Source organism: Corella eumyota, chromosome 2 (assembly GCF_963082875.1).
Source record: "Corella eumyota chromosome 2, kaCorEumy4.1, whole genome shotgun sequence".
NCBI lineage: Eukaryota > Metazoa > Chordata > Ascidiacea > Phlebobranchia > Corellidae > Corella > Corella eumyota.
Genome location: NC_137491.1, coordinates 7,856,479 through 7,874,782, shown reverse-complemented (window position 1 = coordinate 7,874,782; position 18,304 = coordinate 7,856,479). Strand labels below are relative to the sequence as shown.

Sequence of the window (18,304 nt, the reverse complement as noted above, 5' to 3'; positions counted from 1 at the left end):
TTTTGGTTCTAAATATCAGCTTTTTACTTTACTTGGTGAAAGTAATATACTTTAAGGTTAGTTTGTTCTAAAAATGATAGAATTTATTAAACATTTGATATTCATTAAAATTAAAGAATAGAAATAGGTAAGAGTAACATGATCCTTTCAAAAAAAGTGCCTGAACTTAAATAATAGTGAATACTCTGTTGTTGTTAACATAGGGAAATACCCAAATTAGATCGATTTTGTTTTTAAATAGCAGGATGTTGCGTTATTAAATAACAGAAGCTGGTATTTTAGTTTGGCATTAGTTGTTATAAAAAATAAAACTTAAGTTATTTACCTGATGTTTACACAACCTGGATTGGTTTTTAGAATATTATTGCTGCATAATTTGGAAAGAACAATTTGTTAATTTTTAAAAGGTAAGTTTTATAAATTGGGGTGGGTTTATTCCAAGTGCAATGTCTTTTTTCTATTCATAGCTCAATAAAATAAAAATGTTTTATAGAAAAGATATATTATCTTTTATAAACACTTAACAATATACTGGAATTGTAGATGTATCATTTAAAAGTGGGTCAGGATAATCATGATAAAATTTTTCAATATCATAATTGCTAAATTGATAAATCCATTGTGGTGCAGTAGTAGGTCCTCTAGGCTTACTTTCGTAGAGTGGTGTTTCTACCAAAATTTTACCGGCATTTAATAACTCATACATTTTTCCCATACATGTTGACATCTCAAATGGAAAACCATTGAATGTTTTTTCTTGAGTTACAAAAAAAGTTCAGTTAGCTAATGGTACTACATATATTAAAAAAATAACATAAATTAAGAAAATATTTATACTTAATTTTTGTTTTTCTAACTAGTTTATTATAAATATTTTAACACAGTTACAAAAGCATTAACTTACCTAAACATTTTAATAGTAAGGTGTACAATATGTTAAAATTCTTAGAAGCACTGACTGCATATTTATTAAACTGTTCCTTTCCATTTTTGTTAGATAAATGTTCAATTGGCCATACTGCCAACTCTTCAGCCATGCTAAGTGGCTCACCAGTGAAACAATATTGATAGGTAGCATTGTTGGTTTCTTTCGGTAAACATTCTATTTTTAAAAGTCCATTAGGTTGTTCATTAACAATTCGTAATCGGTATCCATTTGCAATTTCAAGAAATTTTATGTAGTGTGATGTAGAAGCAATTGGAATGTTGTTAGGCATTATATTGTTACTTGATGATTTTAAAAAGTTTAATTCCTCAGTTTTTGTAATGAAAGGTGATGCCAATGGTGAACTTCCCTCCCCCTCATAGACAACTTCTAGTAATGCCTTAATTGCTGATTTTAAATCAAATACTGAAATGATTTTTCCATCAGTTAATCTTTTACTTGCATACCACTGTTCACTTCCAAGTTGTCTCGATGGTTTACCGTTAAAAATTGTTTTGTTTAAGTTTATTTTAAAACATGACTCCAACTGAAGCATTTTCAACATTACATGTGCATAAAATGCACCAATGGTGTAAACATCTGCAATGTTTGGTTGTTTCATCTTGATTGATGTGTAATTAAAAATATTCTTCCAGAAATTACTATTTTTGTAGTCTAAACTTGATATCTATATAAATAAACAAAAAAATATTGTAAAAGAGGAATTTGTTAATATGAAAATTATTTCTTGAGTACCTGATCAGATGTATTAAAACTATGCTTTGTCCATTTTGGGTCATGAATTTTTTCTATAAAACAACAATTCGAATTTGTTTAACTGGTAATTATTAAATTAATAAATTTTGTATTAAAACAAAAAAAACTGTAACATATTAAAGTATACTAGTTGTATCTGGTAATTTTTTCCAAATAAGTGAAATATCATTGAAAAATTGCACAATATCAGGAGATGCTGGTTTCTCAATTTCACTAAACATATTTCTGGTGGTGTATTTTGAAAATCTTTCAATTCTTAATGTAAGATCTGGCCGAATCTAATAAAACATAATTTTGTTTTTAATTTACACCTTTATTTAGTGGGATATGGTATGCAAAAAGTATGATTAATTTGTTAGTTTTTTTTTTCAAAACTAGCAAAACCTGGTAAAATTTGTTGGAAGGAAAAGTTGTAGGATAATTTGGAAGCCAGTATGGATTTGTAAGGTCTGGTTTGCCACCAATTGCATTTAATACATTTGCAGCTAAAGTCATATGCAACATTTCTTCGGTAGCTACGCTAAAATTTTTTTAATTTTTGTGTAAAAATTTTTTAATATTTTAAGGGAGAAGTTCTTTATATATTTTTAAAAGCAGAACCTATAAATTTATAATTACCACCTTTTTAACATTTTTGAGATTTCGCTTTTGAAGTTTTGTTTTAATGAGAACCATGCAGTAAGATAAGGTGGTATTGTGTACAACTCAATTAACAATGCTGTTTGAAGCAGATTTTGTAACTCTAATAAGCTATTTTCGGTATTTTTTAGGTTTCCGCATACCTCTGTCATAATCATATCCATTTTTCTGTTTTTAAAATATATTTTTAAAAGCAGCTTTGTAATAATAAAAAAATGTGTAAAAAGTTTGTTACCAAGCATTAGAACCTACGCAGTCTTTTAAATAACTTAGCATTATAGTCTATGTAAGAATGTATTTATATCCAAATCAGACCTAGAATCGGGTTTTGGAGTTTCGTTTTGGTATAAATCATTTATTTCACAATCCAACCACTTCCTGACAAGTTCAGTTTTATCAGGTGAAAGGTCGCGTGTGATTGGCATAAAATTGTTATGCTCAAAATTAAAAGTAAACATTGTCATGTTAATCATATGTAATTTTGATCTGTTAAAAGTTAAATCAAAATAAAAATTTTAGAAATCTAATTTTATATATTTACAATAACATTTTTTTTTGTTAAAAACAAATTAAAACCTTATGGTACCTGACATCTTCTATGTTTCTTAAATTAATCATTGAATGTTTTTCCATTACAGGATATAAGTTAAAATAGAGTTGAAAAATAGGTCTAATATCTTCCAACCATGTGGGACACTTCTTGTTTTTTACTGAGTAAGGAAGTGAACTAATATGCAAAAAATACATTTATAATTTGATAATAATAATTTAATCTTTAGTTTTACACTTACGGTTCATGACTTTTTAGTGTATAACAATTTTAACCTGTAAATCTTTGCAGCAAATGGAAAGTTTGAATACACAGAGTTTAGATGACATTGTTTTTTGGCTAAATTATTGCTTTCTAAATTAGGAGTTAGAATCATACCCCCGTCTCCAATTCTTATAATTCCATAACTTGTTGACAGGGACAAAATAAGTTGCAGTGGATATACCTAAAACATTATGTTTACTTATTAAAAATACCACAAAAATCTTTGTGCTGCTTTAAAATAAAAGATACTGAGTTTTTTTTATTTTGTTAGGTTTCAGTTTGGTGTTGGGTTCGATACTGGGTTTTTAAAAAACTTTAAAAAATAAACCTGTCCATCTAAATTGCAACCTCTGGCATCTCCAGGATTTCTAACCACTTTTAATTCAAGTTGAACAATTCCATTTTCATTCGTTGTTGCATTTTTGGTCAGTGTTAAAACATTACCAGGCACTCCTAGGTAGGGTTTGCACGCATGCTATAATTGTTAAAACCAAATTAAAAAAGAAATAAATGTTTATATTTTAAATACAAACTTGTTTATATTTTTGGGGGTTTTTACTTTAGTACTGCATGAAAATTGTGGGGTTGATTGTTTTATAGAAATTAAATCAACTTTAGCTCCCTTAAGTGGGTAACCGAATGAACTTGCTAGAACAGGTATTTTCCAAGTATCACCTTTGCTTAACCGGTTTGTATATCTAACCATTGGCTACAAAATAAAAAATCACAACATTTAGTTGTATAAACAATGATAAAATTAGCTTTTAGGCAATTTTTACCTTGAAGTTGATACCGTTAATTTCCTCAAGGGCTAATATTGCACAAGATGAAATTTTTGTTCGACAATACTTTGGTACAAAGTAGCAAAGTGAATAAATTCTTCTTTGACAAAATATGTCTTCATATATTGAACTTCTGTTTATAAGGCCAATTCGGTGATGTGCAGCCTTTATTATTAGAAATTCTTCTGTTTGATTTAAGGAAATGTCTAAAATTCCTCCGAATTGTTCATACCTTAAAGATTTTACCACAACTTAAATAGAGAAATGACATTACAAAATATAATCAAAATTTTAAAAAAAGTTTAAAATTAATCTTACCAACTTTGTGAATTTCCCACAGCATCTAAAGCTCCCCTCGATGTTAATAAATAAAATTCTGTTCCACTACAAATTATTTTTTTACAAAACTTTGTATTGAAACCGGGGTGTTGTGAAGGCAAAAGAACAAGATCAACATGCTTTAAAGTGTTTAGACTAAAATCCCCACCAAGTTTGGTTTTTACTATGCTTGACATATCAACCAAAATTTTCTAAATACATTTTAAGGCAATCAATATGAATTTTACTTTGTATGATATTAAAAGATAATGATTTGTTCTAATGTAATTGTTTAAATAAAATTTAAAATTTGTGTACCTTATGTTTTTGGTCAATATTAAATGGAACATCACAGTTTTGTGTTGGTGATGTTCCTCTCATTATTCTACTTCCAAATGTGTTTACTGGGTCATTTTCTGATGTCATTCCAATTGTACCACTTAGCCTTCCTTCTTTTGAGAAAAAACGACTGAAATTTTTAATTAACCTTAGCTATAAATACTAATACCATTTTTTCCACAAAAAAAATAAATAGTTTGGATCTTATTTACTTACTATAAATCAAAAGTAAATGTTATAGATAGACTTTTGGTGTTCCCAAATTCCTTTTTTAGCTCAGAATTTTTCCATTCAATATCAACCAATTTACTTTTCCACCTCGCACTACTACCAAGATCAGAACCTTGTCTACAAAAAACATAAAAACTTTTTTCGTTTTTTGTTAGGTTCATAAATCTATGTTTATATTAAATTTATTTATTGTAAATTATTGTTTTATATGTTATTTCCCACTCAAGGTAATTGCAAACCTGTCATTTTCTCTATTTGCAAACTGATGCAAAACAGATCGCAACATGCGTGCACTTAAAACTCCTTCTATGTCAAACTTAAATGCAAACACTTCTGATGCAAGTTGCCAGTCGGTGTCTAAATCAACTAACCTTCCACGGCCTAAACACAAGCTTTTAATAATAAAGTTTTACAAATTTTGTTGTACTATTTATTACATCTTAAAAATATTTTGTTAGTTTTTTATACATGAGGTCAATGACAAACCATCTACACTTCTTCCAACAAATTTGTTATTGGTAGAACATTTTTGGGAAGGGTCCATACATAATGATGTTATTTTAGTATTTGTAAAGTACAAGTGGCCATCACCCATTGGTAAAGCAGAAGGCTTTTGGTAGTCATGATTGGTCTGGTAAACAGGTTTAGAAATTGTTTTTTATATTTTATGTTGTTAGTTGTAAAAAAGTTCTACAAAGCAAACTTGTTTAAAACTAAATATCTAATTGTATCATTTATAAAATTAAATTAAAAACGACAACATATTAAAATAAGATACCTCATTTGAAAAACTGTACACAGCACGCTTTGAATTACAAACAGGGGCAAAAGTATCAGAAATGTAGTTACATCTTATGTTGTTATTTGTTGGAGTAAATGTGTGAAATGTTCCAAAAAAATTTATTCTGGGCCAATCCAGATAAGCTAAGAAATAAATATTAAACTGCAGTCTGTGGCACAAAGACTTTACTTCGTCTTATAATTATTGAAAACTTTATATCTATTGTTTATAAATTTTAGAAATGCATTTTATACTATTAACTTACTACATTTCAGTTATATTAAATTGGTAATACAACTGGGTTTAAATTGGTATTATATTTAAATAGTTTTAACATAAAAAACCACAGAATTTTTTTTTATTAACAGACGATAAATGGGTCACCTACAATTGCAAAGATTTTGATTGCATATTCTCCACTGTTTTCTTGTGCCAGAACACAATATTTCACTGGTTAAATTACATTTGATTTTTCGAAATTGTCTTCCACCATCACATGATGCGCTACATGGACTCCAATTTCCTTGTTAACAGTAAGTTGTTAGTAGATAAAAATAAATAACTAAATGTATGTAAATAAATAAATGTAAAAAAGTTTTTAGTCAAATTGATTAATCATACTGACTTATTTTAATTTGGCCCTTTATAAATTTTTACTTAATATAATTTGTTTAATAAAATTTAAAAATTTTAGTTTAAAATTTTTTTTATCTGATTTAGTTAATTAAATTAATTTTACCTTTGCTTTCATAACTACAATTAGATTCGTTGATGATATATTATTTTAATTTGGCCCTTTATAAATTTTTACTTAATATAATTTGTTTAATAAAATTTAAAAACTTTAGTTTAAAATTTTTTTTATCTGATTTAGTTAATTAAATTAATTTTACCTTTGCTTTCATAACTACAATTAGATTCGTTGATGATATATTATTTTAATTTGGCCCTTTATAAATTTTTACTTAATATAATTTGTTTAATAAAATTTAAAAACTTTAGTTTAAAATTTTTTTTATCTGATTTAGTTAATTAAATTAATTTTACCTTTGCTTTCATAACTACAATTAGATTCGTTGATGATATACAAAAAAACTAATAGTATGCTAATTCTTAAGCAACAATTATTATACATTTTAAATGAAAAAATCCCACAATCCTATTAATTTAAAATTTTTTTATGATTCACCACATATATAAAGTTAACTGGTGTAGTAGTTCCATATGTTTTTGTTGGATATTTAACGAAAAAATATTGGAATGAGGAAGTTATTGAAAAGGAGTGGGTTGTTTCTATGTTATAGATAGGCAGGATGTTAGTGATAGGAAAAAGTTATTAATGATCAACTTTGATTAGTTTAGTTATACTTTCTAAAAAAAATAACACAATATATATATAGTATTATATATAGGTTGTTTATTGGACATAACACACAAATTCATAGTTTAGTCGCAATTATTATTCGCAAATACAACAATTTTATCATTTTTATTACTAGGTAACATAAATAACCTATAATATAATGTAATGCAAGAACTGTGACATACTTGATGTTTTTTTGTAAATCAAAATTTAAACAATATTAAATGTTTTTTAATTTTAAATCATTCCTCCATTTCCGTATAATCTTCAGTTGCAAATAAATAAATTTTATCCTCACAAGCACACATTAATAAGTCCTTTTCAGGGTGAACTGAAATTGAATGAATTGTTCTATTCTTATAAACTTTGACTTTATTTGTAACGTTCGCCTCGATTAGGTCCCAAAAATATAGATAACCATCTTCAGAACCACTGAGAACATGATCATCTTTTTGATTTAAAGCACACTCAATCATGTATTTATTGTTAACATGGCCCTTGTACTCACCTAAATAAATGAGTTGCATCAATTAAAAAAATAAAATTTTTAAAACAGTTCATTACTTACTTTATGATGCAATCTGAACTTAATAAATATTTTTTAATCTTAATTTAAAAAATTATTAAAATCAATATTCGTACCTAATAGTTCCCCTGTACTTATATCTAGCAGTCTAATTGTATTGTCATGAGCTGAACTTAATGTGCATTGACCATCCTTGGTAAATGAGACACTGGTCACTGCAGACCCAATGTAGTCAGAGGTCATAGATCCAACTCTAAGATCATAACGGCGAATCCGGCCATCAATGCTGCTTGTCAGTATTTCATGATCACTTACCTGTAAGCATGGTAAAAAAAGGTTTATAAATTTGGGTATGTAGTATAAAGTGTTTAACAACTTAGACAAAAAGTTGGAAGAAAATGATTAAAATGTGTAAAGAAATTTTATTTTTGTAGTTTAAAAATATTAACAGACTAAATTTGCTTAAATATTTAATTGTAACCTGCAGCGATGTTATACTATCTTTTGCTTCATCCATGATCTGTATTGGGGTATAACTGCGAGATCGACAATCCCATACTCGAACTGACGAATCAACTGAACCAGAAACAATAACAGTTGATTCTTCATTGAATTCAACACAGTTTACTCGTCCAGCATGCCCTCTATATCTTCTAAGAATCTATACACAACAAATTCTTTAAAAAAAATGTGACAAAAATAAATTCTACATCATAGTATGAGTCTTCAATACAGTTTTTTTTGTGTTGTCTCACGAAATAACATTACATAGTTTACAGAAAAAATTTAAGTTACTAATAAATATGGAATTTATGTACCTGTCCTGAACCAACGTCCCAATAAATTATTGATTTATCTGAGCCACAAGATGCAAGTTGTGAATTATCAGTTGAACCAGCTACATCCAAGACATCGTAGCCATGTCCTGTGTACTTTTTAATTAATAATTTTCTTTCGGGACTCCAAAGTTTTATAGATTTATCGTTTCCACATGACATGCAATAATTGCCATCAACTACAATTTAATAAACATAACATTTAAAAAAATATAAAATAAAGGCAAATTAAACAAGTAAATTAACAACAAGTTTACATTTATATAAAAAATGTTTTGTTAAACATACAATTAAACCGAATTGCTCGAACTGCTCCTTGTTGACAATCAATTGTATGTATAAGTTTTGTTGGAAGGGCTGATTTTAATACAACTGGTTTTACTTGTTCTGTCAATAGTTTAATAATAATATAAAGTTAGAGTTACAGTACATGGCAATTTAAAATATTTTGGTACGTGATACGTTCATTGAAAAAATATACCTTTTTTATTTGGATTTTCTTTGGGCCCAACCACTTCCATACTCGCAAGATTAAATTTAAAACATACAACAAGTTTATTTAGCAGTGACAAATTGTAAACAATGACACGTGCGGGTATGTACTAGCATAAATGTGATTGTGCCTCTGTCAATTAACCATTTTAAAATAATAGCAACAATATAATAGCTAAGCCTAATGTCTTTTTTTAATCTATTTTAATAAAACTTATAAAAAGATAATCCACATTTAAAAAAACTTTAATCTTGGCTGCTAAAATAACTTGACTGTTTTTTGTTTTTTTTGCATAGTACGCAGGAAAATGTTACGCAGGATTCATTTATGTTTTTATTATGGTTCGAAATCTTAGATTTCGAAACATATTGTTATTGTCATTATTATGGTTCGAAATCTTAGATTTCAAACATATTGTTATTGTCCGTATTTTTATTATTATGGTTCGAAATCTTAGATTTCGAAACATATTGTTATTGTCCGTATATTTATTTTTATTTTTATTCTTACTAATCCGAATTTTGAAATCGAATAACTTTTGATTTTGTGTATATAAATCTCTAAAATTTTAGTATGTTGTTTATTATCATATTGTGTTTCAATCCTCCTATTTTGATGATTTAAATATCACTAATTACTAATTAATAGGTGTTTATTTATTAAAATTTAAAGTTCGTTTTTGGGTTATCAAATTTTGGTCAGTTATATGTCATAATATTAATAAGTCAAAAATGGATTAAAAATTTAATTTTTGTTTGTTTATTATATTTAAATTCTTGTTTGTTTATTAAAAATTAAAGTTTAATATTAAGCAATTAAAATTTAGTATAATGTATTTTATAATATTACTAATTAAAATACATATTAAAAAAAATAATTTTTGTTTGTTTATTATATTTAAATGCTTGTTTATTAATAAAAAATCAATTTTAGGCATTTAAAACTTGTCTAATGTATATTCTGATATAAACAACTTAAAACTGGGTTAAAAAATTAATTTTTGTTTGTTGAGTATATTTAATTACTTTTGTTAATTAAAAAATTAAATATTGATATTTTAAAACTTTTAAAATAATTTTGTTCCGAAATTTTCTTATCCACGTTTTTAGTCTAATAATTGATTATGTAATATTAAATATATTTATTTAGTTAATATTCATAATTAAGTAATGTTTATGTATAATTTTATTTATTAATAAAGATTTATTTTAAAAATAATCAAATGATTTCGAACCATATTTTATTTATCAAATAAATCTAGTTTTTATTTTTATTCTTACTAATCCGAATTTTGAAATCGAATAACTTTTGATTTTGTGTATATAAATCTTCAAAATTTTAATATGTTGTTTATTATCATATCGTGTTCCAACCCTGCTATTTTAATAATTTAAATATTACTAATTTCTAATTAATAGGTGTTTATTTATTAAAATTTAGGTATCGTTATTAGGTTTTCAAATTTTTGTCAGGTATATATTATAATATTATAAAGTCAAAAATGGATTAAAAATTTAATTTTTGTGTGTTTATTATATTTAAATTCTTGTTTGTTTATTAAAAATTAAAGATTAATATTAAGCATTTAAAATTTAGTATAATGTACTTCATAATTTCAGTAAATAAAAAACATATTTAAAAAATAATTTTTGTTTATTTATTATATTTAAATGCTTGTTTATTTATTAAAAATCAAAAATCAATTCTAGGCATTCAAAACTTGGTCTAATGTATATTTAGATATCAACAACTTAAAACTTAGTAAAAAAAATTAATTTTTGTTTGTTAAGTATATTTAATTACTTGTTTGTTGATTGAAAAGTTAAAGATTGATATTTTAAAACTTTTAAAATAATTTTGTTCTAAAATTTTCTTAGTTTAATAATTTAATACGTTTTTAGTCTAACAACAATTAAATACGTAATATTTGATTTATTTATTTAGTTAATAATCTTAATAAAGTAATGTTTATGCATAACTTTATTTACTAATAGAGATTAATTTTAAAAATGATCAAATGATTTCGAACCAGATTTTATTTATCAAATAAATCTAGTTATTGTTTTTATTCTTTCTAATCAGAATTTTGAAAGACGATAACTTTTGTTCTTTAAAACTAAAAGTTCTAAATTTTTAGTATGTTTGTTATTATCCCAACGAATCGCAAACCTCCTATTTACGACATTTAATTATCACTAATTACTAATTAATAGGTGTTTGTTTATTAAAATTTAAAGGTTGTTATTAATTTTTTAAATCTTGGTCAATTGTATATTATGATATTACTAACTCAAAAATAAATTAAAATTTTAATTTTTATAACTAATTACTTAATAATAGGTGTTTGTTTATTAAAATTTAAAGGTTGTTATTAATTTTTTAAATTTTTGTCAATTGTATATCATGATATTAGTAACACAAAAACGAATTTAATTTTTGTCACTAATTACTAATTAATAGGTGTTTGTTTATTTAAATTTAAAGATTGTTATTAGGTTTTTAAATTTTGGTCGGTTTTATCTTATAATATTTATAATTCGAAAATAAATTAAAAAATAATTCATGTTTGTTTTTTATATTTAAATGCTGGTTTGTTCATTAAAAATTAAAGTTCGACATTAAGCATTAAAAATTTGGTATGATGTATTTTATAATATAAGTAATTAAAAAACATATTAGAAAAATAATTTTTGTTTATGTATCATATTTAAATGCTTGTTTATTTAATAAAAATCAATTTTAAGAATTTAAAATTTACTATAATTTATATCCCAATATCACCAACTTAAAACTGGGTTAAATATTAATTTTTGTATGTATTATATATATAAATGCTTGTTTGTTTATTAAAAATCAAAGGTTTGTAATATTCCTAGTTAATGTTTATGCATATCTTTTTTTATATATAAAAATTTATGTTAAAAATAATCAAATATTTTCGAACCATATTTTATTTATCAAATAAATCTAGTTTTTTTTATTATTACAAGTGCTTACTTAAGCTATGTATACAATTTTGTATCATTGAAAGGTCGTGGCAGTTAGCTCAGTGCGAAAGGCCCACAACTCTCAGTACTGAGTTCCGAGGTTTGGTTTCCAACTTAGACTCCTCAAAATAATCAACTTACCAATTTTTTGTATTTTGCGTACATAGGGCCGATCATATGATCACGTGACCTAGCACACTAGTAAAAAAGTTTTTAAAAAAAAAAGTTATTTTTTTAAATCAAAAGATAACTATACCAATAAAACCGCACTTTTCTAACAGCCGTGCTTGCAAATTTTTTTTAGCAAACATTAATATTTCCGAGAGTTATGACAAATTTATGACATTGATTTTTAAATTTTTTTAGAACTGTTTTGGTATAACTAATGCTCAAGATAAAGAAATTATCGAAAATAATTAAAAGAACAAAAAAAAATTTTTTTATTTTGCGTACATTGAATTGTTCGCGCGACCTTTTGACCTAATTAAACCCAAAATAAAAATTACCTTAAACTTTTGTTTTACTCAAAATTTTCGCGAAATGTTTTATATTGAATGTTAGTTAGGCCAATGCGCGTCTAATAAAATACAAAATTTTAGGTTTAAAGATTTCATAAATTTTTAATAAAAGTTTCATAAATTTTATGAATATTAATATTTTTGAAAAATGTTTTGTAAACACGGTAATTGGACCTGTGCGGTTCTAACACAACAATTATTTTTCGATTTAAAATTTTTTATTTTTATTTTTCAAATTTGTATGCAATATCATTGGTTAAAAATATCACGTGACCTAATTAAACCCAAAATAAAAATTACCTCAAACTTTTGTTTTACTCAAAATTTTCGCGAAATGTTTTATCTTGAATGTTAGTTAGGCCAATGCGCGTCTAATAAAATACAAAATTTTAGGTTTTGAGATTTCACTAATTTTTAATAAAAGTTTCATAACTTTTATGAATATTAATACTTTTGAAAAATATTTTGTGAACACGGTAATTGGACCTGTGCGGTTCTAACACAACAATTATTTTTCGATTTAAAATTTTTAATTTTTTTTCAAAAAATTTGTATGTAATATCATTGGCCAAAAATATCACGTGACCTAATTAAACCCAAAATAAAAATTACCTCAAACTTTTGTTTTACTGAAAATTTTTGCGAAATGTTTTATCTTGAATGTTAGTTAGGCCAATGTGCGTCTAATAAAATACAAAATTTTAGGTTTTAAGATTTCATAAATTTTTAATAAAAGTTCCATAACTTTTATGAATATTAATATTTTCGAAAAATATTTTGTAAACACGGTAATTGGACCTGTGCGGTTCTAACACAACAATTATTTTTCGATTTAAAATTTTTAATTGTTTTTTAAAAAATTTGTATGCAATCTCATTGGTCAAAAATATCACGTGACCTAATTACGCCCAAAATAAAAAGTATCTCAAACTTTTGTTTTACTCAAAATTTTTGCAAAATGTTTTATCTTGAATGTTAGTTAGGCCAATGCGCGCCTAATTAATAATAAAATTTCAGATTTTGAGATTTCATAAATTTTTAATAAAATTTTCATAACTTTTATGAATATAAATATTTTGTAAACACGGTAATTGGACCTGTGCGGTTCTAACACAACAATTATTTTTCGATTTAAAATTTTTTTATTTTTTTTCAAAAAATTTGTATGTAATATCATTGGCCAAAAATATCACGTGACCTAATTAAACCCAAAATAAAAATTACCTCAAACTTTTGTTTTACTGAAAATTTTCGCAAAACGTTTTATCTTGAATGTTAGTTAGGCCAATGCGCGCCTAATTAAATATAAAATTTCAGATTTTGAGATTTCATAAATTTTTAATAAAAGTTTCATAACTTTTATGAATATTAATATTTTGTAAACACGGTAATTGGACCTGTGCGGTTCTAACACAACAATTATTTTTCGATTTAAAATTTTTTTATTTGTTTTCAAAAAATTTGTATGCAATATCATTGGCCAAAAATATCACGTGACCTAATTAAACCCAAAATAAAAATTACCTCAAACTTTTGTTTTACTGAAAATTTTCGCAAAATGTTTTATCTTGAATGTTAGTTAGGCCAATGCGCGCCTAATTAAATATAAAATTTCAGATTTTGAGATTTCATAAATTTTTAATAAAAGTTTCATAACTTTTATGAATATTAATATTTTCGAAAAATATTTTGTAAACACGGTAATTGGACCTGTGCGGTTCTAACACAACAATTATTTTTCGATTTAAAATTTTTAATTGTTTTTCAAAAAATTTGTATGCAATCTCATTGGTCAAAAATATCACGTGACCTAATTACGACCAAAATAAAAATTATCTCAAACTTTTGTTTAACTCAAAATTTTTGCAAAATGTTTTATTTTGAATGTTAGTTAGGCCAATGCGGGCCTAATTAAATATAAAATTTCAGATTTTGAGATTTCATAAATTTTTAATAAAAATTTCATAACTTTTATGAATATTAATATTTTCGAAAATATTTTGTAAACACGGTAATTGGACCTGTGCAGCTCTAACACAACAATTATTTTTCGATTTAAAATTTTTTATTTTTTTTTTTTAAATTTGTATGCAATATCATTGGCCAAAAACATCACGTGACCTAATTAAACCCAAAATAAAAATTACCTCAAACTTTTGTTTTACTGAAAATTTTCGCGAAATGATTTATCTTGAATGTTAGTTAGGCCAATGTGCGTCTAATAAAATACAAAATTTTAGGTTTTAAGATTTCATAAATTTTTAATAAAAGTTTCATAACTTTTATGAATATTAATATTTTAAAAAAATATTTTATAAACACGGTAATTGAACCTGTGCGGTTCTAACACAACAATTATTTTTCGATTTAAAATTTTTTATTTTTTTTCAAAAAATTTGTATGCAATATCATTGGCCAAAAATATCACGTGACCTAATTAAACCCAAAATAAAAATTACCTCAAACTTTTGTTTTACTGAAAATTTTCGCGAAATGTTTTATCTTGAATGTTAGTTAGGCCAATGCGCGTCTAATAAAATACAAAATTTTAGGTTTTGAGATTTCATAAATTTTTAATAAAAGTTTCATAACTTTTATGAATATTAATATTTTCGAAAATATTTTGTAAACACGGTAATTGGACCTGTGCAGCTCTAACACAACAATTATTTTTCGATTTAAAATTTTTTATTTTTTTTTTAAAAATTTGTATGCAATATCATTGGCCAAAAATATCACGTGAACTAATTAAACCCAAAATAAAAATTACCTCAAACTTTTGTTTTATGTTTTATCTTGAATGTTAGTTAGGCCAATGCGCGTCTAATAAAATACAAAATTTTAGGTTTTGAGATTTCATAAATTTTTAATAAAAATTTCATAACTTTTATGAATATTAATATTTTCGAAAATATTTTGTAAACACGGTAATTGGACCTGTGCGGCTCTAACACAACAATTATTTTTTGATTTAAAATTTTTAATTTTTTTTTTAAAAATTTGTATGCAATAAAATTGGCCAAAAATATCACGTGACCTAATTAAACCCAAAATAAAAATTACCTTAAACTTTTGTTTTACTCAAAATTTTTGCGAAATGTTTTATCTTGAATGTTAGTTAGGCCAATGCGCGTCTAATAAAATACAAAATTTTAGGTTTTGAGATTTCATAAATTTTTAATAAAAATTTCATAACTTTTATGAATATTAATATTTTCGAAAATATTTTGTAAACACGGTAATTGGACCTGTGCGGCTCTAACACAACAATTATTTTTCGATTTAAAATTTTTAATTTTTTTTTTTTAAATTTGTATGCAATAAAATTGGCCAAAAATATCACGTGACCTAATTAAACCCAAAATAAAAATTACCTCAAACTTTTGTTTTACTGAAAATTTTCGCGAAATGCTTTATCTTGAATGTTAGTTAGGCCAATGTGCGTCTAATAAAATACAAAATTTTAGGTTTTGAGATTTCATAAATTTTTAATAAAAGTTTCATAACTTTTATGAATATTAATATTTAAAAAAAATATTTTGTAAACACGGTAATTGAACCTGTGCGGTTCTAACACAACAATTATTTTTCAATTTAAAATTTTTTATTTTTTAAAAAAATTTGTATGCAATATCATTGGCCAAAAATATCACGTGACCTAATGAAAACCAAAATAAAAATTACCTCAAACTTTTGTTTTACTGAAAATTTTCGCAAAATGTTTTATCTTAAATGTTAGTTAGGCCAATGCGCGTGTAATAAAATACAAAATTTTAGGTTTTAAGATTTCATAAATTTTTAATAAAAGTTTCATAACTTTTATGAATATTAATATTTTCGAAAAATATTTTGTAAACACGGTAATTGGACCTGTGCGGTTCTAACACAACAATTATTTTTCGATTTAAAATTTTTTATTTTTTTTTTTTAAATTTGTATGCAATATCATTGGCCAAAAATATCACGTGACCTAATTAAACCCAAAATAAAAATTACCTCAAACTTTTGTTTTACTGAAAATTTTCGCAAAATGTTTTATCTTGAATGTTAGTTAGGCCAATGCGCGTCTAATAAAATAAAAAAATTTAGGTTTTGAGATTTCATAAATTTTTAATAAAAGTATCATAACTTTTATGAATATTAATATTTTCGAAAAATGTTATATAAACACGGTAATCGGACCTGTGCGGTTCTAACACAACAATTATTTTTCGATTTAAAATTTTTAATTTTTTTTTAAAAAATTTGTATGCAATATCATTGGCCAAAAATATCACGTGACCTAATCAAAACTAAAATAAAAATTACCTCAAACTTTTGTTTTCCTGAAAATTTTCGCGAAATGTTTTATCTTGAATGCTAGTTAGGCCAATGCGCGTCTAATAAAATACAAAATTTTAGGTTTTAAGATTTCATAAATTTTGAATAAAAGTTTCATAATTTTTTTAAATATTAATATTTTTGAAAAATATTTCGTAAACACGTTAATTGAACCCGTGCAGTTCTAACGGAACAATTGTTTTTTGATTAAAATTATTTTTATTTTTTTTTTAAATTTATATGCAATATCATTGGCCAAAAATATCACGTGACCTAATTAAACCCAAAATAAAAATTACCTCAAACTTTTGTTTTACTGAAAATTTTCGCAAAATGTTTTATCTTGAATGTTAGTTAGGCCAATGCGCGTCTAATAAAATAAAAAAATTTAGGTTTTGAGATTTCATAAATTTTTAATAAAAGTATCATAACTTTTATGAATATTAATATTTTCGAAAAATGTTATATTAACACGGTAATCGGACCTGTGCGGTTCTAACACAACAATTATTTTTCGATTTAAAATTTTTAATTTTTTTTTAAAAAATTTGTATGCAATATCATTGGCCAAAAATATCACGTGACCTAATCAAAACTAAAATAAAAATTACCTCAAACTTTTGTTTTCCTGAAAATTTTCGCGAAATGTTTTATCTTGAATGCTAGTTAGGCCAATGCGCGTCTAATAAAATACAAAATTTTAGGTTTTAAGATTTCATAAATGTTGAATAAAAGTTTCATAATTTTTTTAAATATTAATATTTTTGAAAAATATTTCGTAAACACGTTAATTGAACCCGTGCAGTTCTAACGGAACAATTGTTTTTTGATTAAAATTATTTTTATTTTTTTTTTAAATTTATATGAAATATCTTTGGCCAAAAATATCACGTGACCTAATTTAACTCAGAAAAGAATTAGCTGGAACCTTTGTTTTACTGAAAATTTTTTCAAAACTTTTGATCTTGAATGTTGGTTAGGCCAATGTGCGTCTAATAAAATATAAAATTTTAGGTTTTAAGATTTTATCAATTTTTAATAAAAGTGTCATAACTTTTATAAATATTAATATTTTTAAAAGATATTTTGTAAACACGTTAATTGGATCTGTACAGTTTTAACAGAACAATTATTTTTCGATTTAAAATTTTTAATTTTTTTCAAAAAATTTATATGCAATATTCTTGGCCAAAAATATCACGTGACCTAATTAAACCCAGAATAAAAATTAGCTGAAACTTTTGTTTTACTGAAAATTTTTGCTAAATGTTTTATCTTGAATGTTAGTTAGGCCAATGCGCGTCATTATTATATTATAATTTAGTAAATATTTTTTTTTAATTTTTCGAAAAAATCTAAATATCTCTCCTGTTTATATCTATGCTATGTAATTATATGCTTGTATGTAATTGTATGCTTATATGTAACTTTGCAAAAAAATTCAACAAGTAACAACTTTGTCTAACAAATTTTGGGTTTAATAATGTTTCTGCTAATATTTTGACCCAGTATTTGAATTTAAGAAACATGGTTTTAATTAAATTATTATTTTTAAATTTTACGAATATACGATTTTTAAAAATTTCGAATAACCCTTTCAAAATTTTGTTTTTTAGTGATTTTTAAAACTAGCGTTCGTTAGGTAGATTGCAAGG

At 24.6% G+C, this 18,304-nt stretch overlaps 2 protein-coding genes across 2 annotated transcripts; both read right to left on the bottom strand.

Annotated features, from left to right (window-relative positions):
- Positions 1 to 520: 520 nt before the first annotated feature.
- On the bottom strand, positions 521 to 6,741 carry LOC145742306 (uncharacterized). The gene is made up of 20 exons (XM_082560088.1): positions 6,654 to 6,741; positions 5,995 to 6,129; positions 5,604 to 5,749; positions 5,312 to 5,456; positions 5,065 to 5,206; positions 4,811 to 4,942; positions 4,574 to 4,724; positions 4,256 to 4,467; positions 3,935 to 4,169; positions 3,715 to 3,864; positions 3,484 to 3,630; positions 3,167 to 3,336; positions 2,928 to 3,068; positions 2,657 to 2,827; positions 2,324 to 2,509; positions 2,087 to 2,222; positions 1,830 to 1,980; positions 1,682 to 1,734; positions 905 to 1,613; positions 521 to 756 (listed from the first exon to the last, which is right to left on the bottom strand). Exons 1-20 carry the CDS (start codon positions 6,739 to 6,741, stop codon positions 521 to 523), a joined length of 3,636 nt encoding a protein of 1,211 aa, XP_082416214.1.
- A 288-nt stretch (positions 6,742 to 7,029) lies between these two features.
- Positions 7,030 to 8,900, bottom strand: LOC145744116 (WD repeat domain-containing protein 83-like). The gene is made up of 6 exons (XM_082562228.1): positions 8,813 to 8,900; positions 8,620 to 8,718; positions 8,314 to 8,510; positions 7,977 to 8,156; positions 7,612 to 7,810; positions 7,030 to 7,477 (listed from the first exon to the last, which is right to left on the bottom strand). Exons 1-6 carry the CDS (start codon positions 8,850 to 8,852, stop codon positions 7,212 to 7,214), a joined length of 981 nt encoding a protein of 326 aa, XP_082418354.1. The 5' UTR covers positions 8,853 to 8,900; the 3' UTR covers positions 7,030 to 7,211.
- Between the last annotated feature and the right edge of the window lie 9,404 nt (positions 8,901 to 18,304).

What these genes read in the sequence shown, in the direction of transcription:
- LOC145742306 (XM_082560088.1), bottom strand. Translation starts at nt 6,741, where the DNA reads ATGTATAATAATTGTTGCTTAAGAATTAGCATACTATTAGTTTTTTTG. An exon ending in TGTTGGAAGAAGTGTAGATG is followed by an intron (nt 5,207 to 5,311) that starts GTTTGTCATTGA and finishes GCTTGTGTTTAG; the next exon opens with GCCGTGGAAGGTTAGTTGAT. An exon ending in CTTCCAACAAATTTTACCAG is followed by an intron (nt 1,981 to 2,086) that starts GTTTTGCTAGTT and finishes ATGTTTTATTAG; the next exon opens with ATTCGGCCAGATCTTACATT.
- LOC145744116 (XM_082562228.1), bottom strand. Translation starts at nt 8,852, where the DNA reads ATGGAAGTGGTTGGGCCCAAAGAAAATCCAAATAAAAAAG. An exon ending in AGAAAATCCAAATAAAAAAG is followed by an intron (nt 8,719 to 8,812) that starts GTATATTTTTTC and finishes AACTATTGACAG; the next exon opens with AACAAGTAAAACCAGTTGTA. An exon ending in GGGACGTTGGTTCAGGACAG is followed by an intron (nt 8,157 to 8,313) that starts GTACATAAATTC and finishes TGTTGTGTATAG; the next exon opens with ATTCTTAGAAGATATAGAGG.